This window comes from Sparus aurata, chromosome 2 (genome assembly GCF_900880675.1).
Source record: "Sparus aurata chromosome 2, fSpaAur1.1, whole genome shotgun sequence".
Taxonomy (NCBI): domain Eukaryota; kingdom Metazoa; phylum Chordata; class Actinopteri; order Spariformes; family Sparidae; genus Sparus; species Sparus aurata.
This window is the reverse complement of record NC_044188.1, coordinates 32,274,354-32,283,633: the sequence shown is the minus strand read 5'-3', so window position 1 is coordinate 32,283,633 and position 9,280 is coordinate 32,274,354. Positions and strand designations below refer to the sequence as shown.

General features: G+C 40.8%; 1 protein-coding gene across 1 annotated transcript; it reads right to left on the bottom strand.

The window, feature by feature from the left end:
- Positions 1 to 255: 255 nt before the first annotated feature.
- On the bottom strand, positions 256 to 8,681 carry ppm1da (protein phosphatase, Mg2+/Mn2+ dependent, 1Da). Its single transcript, XM_030405459.1, has 6 exons — positions 8,019 to 8,681; positions 6,866 to 7,094; positions 4,358 to 4,482; positions 3,637 to 3,818; positions 3,158 to 3,382; positions 256 to 2,744 (listed from the first exon to the last, which is right to left on the bottom strand). Exons 1-6 carry the CDS (start codon positions 8,542 to 8,544, stop codon positions 2,358 to 2,360), a joined length of 1,674 nt encoding a protein of 557 aa, XP_030261319.1. The 5' UTR covers positions 8,545 to 8,681; the 3' UTR covers positions 256 to 2,357.
- Between the last annotated feature and the right edge of the window lie 599 nt (positions 8,682 to 9,280).

The window sequence follows — 9,280 nt, the reverse complement described above, 5'->3', positions numbered from 1 at the left end:
AGTTCTCTTACCTGATTGAATAAAGTAGACAGGAATACCAGAACATTTCCTAACTCTTTTACAGCATGACCAGAGGGAGGAGAGACATGGGTCACTGATAAAACACTATATTGATTGACAGTGATTACTGTTGGAATATGGAGCTTTTTAACACTTATTTAAAAATATATGACTTATAGCAGCTTTAAGATGTGAGAACATAACACATTTATAGAATAATCAATAATTAACAATAAAAAATAAGTCAGTATCTACTTGAACTGTATAGTAATTACTTAATTTTTTATTTAAATAGGTTAATTTCCAGATGTGTTTTTCACATTTACACCATACACATGCAATGTATGCTGCTAGCACAGCAATCTGAATCAGGGATGTCAACAGAGTAAATAAGACTATTAATATATACTAAATAAAAATCATACAGGGATCTAGAGCCAAGTAACAGACTGTATTTGCTGAGCGAATGTGTCAAACATGAACATTAAAACCCCTCCAACATTGTCAATCAACATTATACAATATTTTTAAATCAATCCGTAATGCTACAAATTCCTGTTAGAAATTGCACTTATGTTAATGAAAATACATCATCGTGTAACAAGGTTTTACAAAGACCAAGGCATATGTCTTACTGGTGTAATGGTTATTTTCTCTCCCAATTAATATTTCTCATAGAAAAGAATGTTTGTCATGTTTACAAAACCATTAGAGACAAAAGAGGGCTCAGACATGTTCTACAAACACTACACTGAGGACTCCCTTCTACATGTTCAAATATTTTTTGTCACCAAACATACTCCATTTGCTGTATTTTCATTATTGACTCCAATTATATCATCCATTCCTAGCTGCACCATTTTCATTTTCAGGTCAAAGACAATTATGGTCACCATAATAGTGCAAAAATATTTCTCTTAGAAAGACCATATACAGTGTATTTACTGGCAAATGAGCCTTGTGCATACATCAGTAACAATACAACTGCAGCTACGGCATGGAGGGACAATGGCTGATATAAAAAGAATCCTAAAGAAAGCTCTCAGTCAGCCTTAACAGGGCAAAGAGAAGTTGCCTTGTTGCAAGCAAGATTTAACAAGGTAGCAGGGTTGACTGGCGAAGTAGACAGTCCCCTTGTCTGTAGGGACTAACATGCTTTTGATGGAGCATCCCTCTTATTCTCATGAATCAATGACCAAACAAAGACAATATGATATCAATAGCCACAATGAAAGTATGGCAGCACAAAATAATCATCAACATTGATTGTAAACATCAGGTTTTGTGTTGATCCCTCAGAACCAAAGGAAGTCTTTGTTTTACAGCCACCTGGACATTGGGCAAACACAGGGGGGGAAAATCTGTCATTGTAAGGAAAGACACAACAACCTCTGCAAAAGCTTCAGCACAGCAGAGGGCTGTTGAAAGGCATTCTTGGAATCAGAGAAAATCACTAGCAGATGTATGAAGGGGTGGAAAAGGCTCACAGGAAGTCACCAGCAAACTAAACTGTAATGATTCATTACAAATCACAACAATGTAAAATGTTTAAGAGAGTGGATCTGTCCCTTAAGATGCATTGTGCAATTCAAAATTGAACAACATTCTCATCACTTGAAACCACACTGGGGCAGATGTATCATGGAAAATACAGACTGTCAAAGAATAAAATGCTACCAACACTTATAACACACATCTTTATATCAATACACACAATGTAGTAGCTTATGGTTTGTGACTGTAGCAGCACCTTCAGTTTATATTCAAGACAAATCTCCAGTGATAAAGTACAATTATAAGAATACAAATACATAAATATGTTTAAACACAGGGTGTGCACACAATAGTATATGGAGAAAGGGAGAGGAGATAGAAGCTGTGGTGGAGCTCACCTAAACTTTCATGTTTTATCGTCACACAATTAAAGAATGTATAAAAAATATAGATTTGTTTTAAACAAACAGTTTCTTTTCAGTACTCACCTATAAAATGCATAATATTTACACCTGCCTCATTAGTTCTTATTTGTTTTTTTTCATAACTGTAACCAGAAAGCTGAGGCAAGACACATCAACAATTTGATTATGTAGAAGACAAGAATTAGCATCTCAGGAAGGGATTTTGAAACAAAGACACGAGTTGTCTCATGAAAATGACGACTCTTCCTAAAAACCTTAATGTTTTCCAACGAGCACTGTACCGCTGCTAAACAAGAAGACAGCACTTTCCAAGCCTCTTGATTAAGGTTGGTTTGAACTGCGAGAACGTGCAGGAGAATAGCTAAAATAGTGAACAGATATGCCACTGGGGATGAGGCTGACAGTGGGAAGCAGCAGGTTGATGTGTGTGTGTTTGTTTCAGTACACACACACTGTTGTCTTGTGCTGCTGGAGAATGGGCGATACATTATTGGATTCTTTCTGTTTCTTCTCTGCGTTGTGTTGGACTAGCGGTGGCCTGGCAGCTGTCCTGCGACGGGCTTTCTTAGCCGACTGGCCTGATGGTGGTGATGATGACCCGTCAATAGTTCTTTTGCTGTTGGGTGTCTGAATGCCAACTGTCCTGTCAGTGGGACTGGACTGACTGGGCAGCTCAGCACTACTGTTTGAACACAGAGGCGTCAGAGTGAATGAGTTAGACAGATTCATGTGGTATAGGGTGTTACTTCCTGATAGTCCGTCCCTTCGCTCCAAAGTAGGCAGGAGTTCACACATGGCAGAGGGAGAATCTTCTTCTGGAGGGCGCTGCAGGAGAACAGGTTTTTTAAAAAAAAGAAAACATTTTCATTAATGTCTCCATCCTTTAATACAATTTACAAATGATCTGGTCCAGAAAAAATGTAATAATATGATGTATAAAGTAACATCTTAGGGGGAGAAGTGTTGTCTAAGAAAATGAAACCATGCAAAAGAAAGTGTTGACAATCACAATATTAGCAATGGGTGTATTGAAAATACAGTGCTTCAGTCATGAAGTACGGTGGATTGCAACTCTTTCTTGACATTCTGATGAAAATAAACTGAACCCAAACCTAGTTTAATATAACAAAAACATATGGTCTGATTTTGTTACACTCCCTAACAATGCCTCAATATCCCACATTGAGGTGGAAAGAGTGTTGTCAAGTTTGGTGTGTTTGTTGTCATCTTGCCCTGACCTGAAGGAGTGGAGTGTCCGCACGGGATATGGTGGTTGGAGGACACTGGGACATCTTGGCCAAGTCGAGTAGCACCTCCTCATGGTGCAGGGTATCCTGGGAGCTCCCAAATTCCTGCAGGGCAATCACGATGGCACTGGTGTTGTCAGCCCGCAACATGCGCTGACGCCAGCGCAGCAGAGCGTGGCTGACCAGCTGCCGGGCACTTGATACCCCACATGGTGCCTGCAGTATGGAAAGTTGTTATTATACTGACCTGGTCTGAGGTGAGGTGGACATTACTCTGTTAGATTATTATTGAAGTGCTATACAGCCGGTTTTGCTTATGTTTGCTTACCTAACCTTTTCTCTACAACAGTCCACAATCCAGACAGGTGGAAATAGAAGCCATTTATCTATATTGATCCAAAATGATCACTGATGAAGAGTAACCTGTCCTTTACAGAAACAATTCTTTGCTGATCTAGCGCTCCACTCACCATTGCCTCGTCGTTGTTCTGACACATGGAGATAGCCTCTTGAGGTGGCACCATGTTCCACAGACCATCACTGCCCAGGACAATGTAGCGGTGCTTTTTGGCATCAAGGGTAACCACACAAGTGTCTGGTTCAGGAGAAACCACAAATTCCCCGCTGTAAAAGTCATAGCTCCACAGATCACCTGTTGCAGAGAAGAGAGGGTTAGGTGAAGGCACCACTGACTGACTCTGGACGAACACTGTCCATGATGACTGGCTGAAGGTATTTAGGTAACGGAGGTATTTATTTTGTTTTAACAAAAGTGGAATACTTTAGTGTCTTTCACTTGTCTAAACAGTTCTTCATAAGAGCACAGTCTGAGTTTGGCAAAAAAAAAAAAAAGCACTTCAGTGTTTGATCAACTGGACAAAGGAAAGCAATGACCAGATTTACTTTTGATGGAAACAAATCAAAAGTCAGTATTGAGTAAGACTGATGACCAAAGGCTTGTGTGGGCCTTAAAACTCTGGAATAACCCACACCTGTTTGGTAAAATTGTTTGGACTCTCTTACATCTCTGACGGCATATAATAGCTACCGAAAGTATGTTTTAAGTTCTGTATTTTTACACTTTTCAAAGGTCAGATGCAAGTCATATAATTCCAATCGCTCATCTGTGTTCCATCTAAACAGATTATTCACTGTGATAACTGTGATAACTGTGATTGTTGCTTTACCCACCGAGAGCTCGTGCTACTGCCAAGAATGGTATCTGGTCAATGACAGTGCTTCGACGGACTGGGCCGTTGTGACTCAGCCTTGGCCTCTTCCAAACGACCCGGTTCACTCCAGATTTCTTGATTACGCTGTTAGCAGAGACAGGAGAGCAGTGAAAAGAGAGGCTGCTTCTTACTCCAAGCAAAGTAGCCACAAATTTCAGGAATCCACTTCTAAACATTATAGGAATAACCCCTGCAAACAATGTGAAACAGTGTTTCTTTTCCCATGGGCCACTGTTTCTCTGAGTCATGATGTTATTATACAGGTGTCTTAGCTCAGCTTCCTTGGCGAGTCAGCCAATGTTGTTTTATGCATATGAGGCTGAACAAAGCTAAGTTACGGACATAGTGCAATGGTGGGTATCTGTGGCAACTACAGTGGTGAACTAATAATCAACTGCTACCTTATCATAACACTGTTATACGTTATATCATTTTGCGCTATGGACGCTTCATATCCAGGTCAATCACACACCTGTTTGAAATGATTTATGAAAATAAATCACAAACCACAGTGGGCCAGCTATAGAGACTATGAAGCCTGTTACGCTATTTCTCACAGCTATTAGAATAATGAACTTAATATAACAACTTTGGCTGCCAGTATCCATGGTTCTATTGTCATATTATGCTTGGCAACTATCATTGTCATTGTCTCTATACTGTTACCGTTTGATGCAGGTGCATGCTGCGCCGTCTCTCCGCATACACCACAACGGAGGTAACGCTAGCGCCAGGTTTGGAGAAGGCGCAACAAGAAACTTTGAGTTTACTTGATAATGTCAGCTCAACGATTTTAACAAGCACCGGGTAGATGTCAACCATGAAGCAAGCAACACTGATCACTGATTCAGGATTATCATTCAGGGTAGATGGATTTGTGTTCACAAGTAAGGACTCCAACTTTGAGTGGTGTTCCAGTGTACTTTTTCTAGTAGGAGGTCGGAAAATTCGTACCGTCTCAAACGCAGCATTACTATGCACGAGGGCCACTGTGACGCGGCGAAAGCTGTCAATCTCAAGTTACTGACAGGTTACTTCACAGAGGCACAGATGTTACTGTATATGGTTGGTTGTTCATATATGTTTTGTGAAATTATCGTCAATAATTGTTTTAAAGATTATACTTTTATTGTGTTCAATTAAAGTGCATTTTCCTAAAGCTTGAGACCCCTCATTCCACTGCTCATTACTGTGCACGAAATGTACTGTTATGTACTTAAGCCTAAAGAGCCCCTCTGGTGCCGGCAGACACGTAGACCAAGCTTTTTACAATAAAAGCCTATTACTATCTTTAGAGCACTGTGTTCATTTACAGCAAACGCGAACTAAATATGTGCTATTTTTTTCTCCTTGATTTAAAAAACAGTGTGGGCGGTGTGCAAGTAATGTAATCGGTGTATGCCAGACCACCAATTAACACCAGTAACACAGTACTGTGGTGAGCATAGAGTGCACACAATTTTATCCCAATTAATAGTTCTCTATGAATCTGCTGGTATACAGACTGCATTTGCAGGTACCCATTTACTGTATAATTATGTTTTAACTAAAAGCTGTTGTATTATATGAAACATGCCAAAGATTGACGAAGACAATGCCTAACTGAAGTATACATCTCATCAATTTCAGTTGGCATGAAAATAACGATGCACGTGTTAAATATTAAAATAATTACATAAGCTATAAAGTGGCATATGACATATTAATGTTTCCATCACTTTAATGCAATCTAAAGTAGTTTGGCTCTACTAAAACTGAATACGGTATTAGGAAAATAATAATGATTCATAATATATATATATACACATATATATATATATATATATATATATATATTGCAAAAATCTAGATTATCACAATGTCTGTTTTTCCCAATATCATGCAGTCCTAGACTGTTCTGCATTAATGCTTTATTATCTACAATTACATGCTTACAGTAAATAGCAATGCCTTAACCATGAAAAGCAAGACTTTAAAACTGTGGAGATTACCCTCTCAAGTAAGCCTAAAAGTTTGTTTTTTGTCAAGCCACCAGGAGCCAATCAGTATCGCAACATCTTATCGGTAGACAAGCCACAGACAGTAGAAGGAACGTTATCTCTTGATAACATTTTCATCTGCTATAGTGCAAGAGAAATGCTTCTTGGTTACAATCGCTTCTTTGTCATAGATAGAGGGTGGTGGTGGTGCTGAGTCGTGAGAATGAATAAGCTGATACAACAGTTTTACTCAGTGAGGGTCCCCTTGGCAGCTAAATCAAAATGAGTTTTGACAGGAATCTCCAACTGAATTGTTTTCAGAGAGAGAGAGAGAGTGGCGGTTATGTGTTCTGAGCAATAACATTTTAGCCAGGCTGCAAATATATCTACCCATTGCATTGAATGTGCTAAATCCAAGAGCCTTAAAAAACTATATATTTTGTTTAGTCACAATGCAGAAATATTGTGAAATGTAGGTTACAACTTACCTTCCTCCCAGACCTTCGATACGCTCCCTCTCTCTCGGTAGCTCGGGTTTGTGGTCTTGTGTGACTTCCACAGCTCTGATGAACGGGTCTGAGGGGTCATCCTGGACCCCAAGAACCACTGCTGAGTCCCCAACGTGGGCCACATACATGCGGTTTCCTCGGATGACCACTACACTGGCTGTGGTACCAGATGTGCTGGGAAGGCCTGTAAGGGTCTTTGGCCATTCAGCTGAGAAAATTAAGGATATAATTTAATTATCTATAACTATTTAGTGCTTATAAAGTGCACATTCCCTGGGTATGGGTTACAGTACAGTGAACTACACATTTATCAGAAAAGCAATATAATAGGCAGGAAATAAAGGCTCCAAAATGTACTGACACAGATGCCAACATCGTAACCTTAACGGCAGTTCGTCACAAAACAAGGCTCTCCAATGTAATCAGACATGCGCTTTACAGACAGGGTGTGCGTGTGTGTGTGAGAGACCAGCTGTTAAACTCCTAGCATGCCCAGGCATATCCAGGCAGACATCTGGACAGATTGCCGGTGATTGTATGAATAGATCACACATGCTACTTCACGATACGTTGTGATGGGCATTTACAACGACATATACAATTACGCAATGTCGTAGGTCCAAGGCAACAACATGTTGGCCGACTACTATACAGAAAATAATATATCAGTATACCGCTGAACTGATAATCGGTTGTCTGTGTCCGCCATGGCAGGCTTTGTTTGGCGTTAACCCGGTAGCTACAGCTAACTTTGTTAGCTATGTCGCCTTTAGTTGCTAAAACTGTTAGCCTCGTTCATCAATGTGTATTTAACTAGCACAGTGATAGCAAATATTTAACATGGTGCCACTTAAAGTAACTTCTTTGACAATTTACATAGCTGCATAGACAAAAGAACTTGACTTCACAAAACCCGTGGAATCTGGTAAATTCGGCTTCCTTTTGAGCTAGCAGTGAGCCACTGAGTAGAAACTTTTAGGGTGTAGGCCACACAGACTATAGTGTTATTTAACGTTAGATTGATGTAGTGTCCATGCAACCCAAACTGAGATGTGGGGTTAAAGAATGTCCCTATTAACAGATGACAATGTTATGTCATGATTAACAGTTAGAAGTGTTGGTAAAAACTTACGGAGCTTTTTCCACATAGCATGATGGCAGGCTACAAATCCTTTGCGTATAGCCGAGCAGACCTCCCGGTCACAGTCTGACCAGAACCCTCGCTGCTTCTTCATGAACTCCCATAAATAATCTCGTGCAAACTGCGCAGCCTCGCGACCTCCGTGCCCGTCAAACACTGCGAAGAAGGCGACGGAACGGCGGGAACGACTTGCATTGCTCGGCTGCGCTCGCGGCGGGCTCTGACCTCCCAGTAAAGATGATTCGACCGATATACTCTGACCTTCCGCCCGTAAAGTTTCACATGGTCCATCTGGTGCATGCAGGGAGGTCAGAGTTTCACCAGTCCAGTCTGAATGCGTGTCCCCGGCCAGAGAAGTGACAGTGCAGTCTGCCCCACTGCTATCCTCCGGCTCACCCGACGTCGGCTCATCTTCTCCCGGCTCGGGCTCCACTATGACCTCGGTCACATCTTCCATGTATTTCCTGCCTCCTTGGTCGGTAAAAACACTCACTCGCATCAATAATGCGTTATCCATGGCTCCAGAAATGAGTTGCTGTCCAATTTATAGGTAATGAAAGCATATACAATTACAGAAGAACAGAGTTACTAGTGGCTTTGCGTCCTGCCTTTGTTTATGTACGAGCGTAGTAGGCATGCTCAAACGTGTTGACGTCAGTGTATCTTCTTCTAGCACGTGGACGTGGCAGCGCCAATGCAGCTGTTGCCCTCTAGAGGTTGGCCCAGAACCTCAAGTACCAACTTTGAGGGATATATCCCACAGAAAGGTGTTTTTAATTATAAGGAAGCTTTGTTAACAGTATAGTGTAAAAGTAATTGGATTGTAGTGGTACTGTATTGGAAATATAACAATGACGATGTTAAGTAAAGTAAAGCTTGACTTCAAGCTCTGATTTGATGATGTCACAACTATATTGGGTCCCTGTGATGGTATTTTAGAGCTCAGCAAAGGGCCTATAGTTGATCCTGGACATAACATTCAAATTGTAACGCCTTAACTTGGGGACCGAAGAAGTGTCATTGCCAGTACAGCAGGCCATCAACTGTTTGATACGCTACGTAACACTTTCCACATTCATCCATACACACGCACATTTGTGTGATGATAGCAGAAGCCTCTATGTACGGCGTCAACCTGTTTATCAGTTTACATCTACTGCAGGAAACAATGAGCCCTTTAAAGTCCATGAAAGACAAAACCTTCACAACAAGCAAGATGCAAGGCCAACGGTCAGGTGAAATATAGGCTTTTT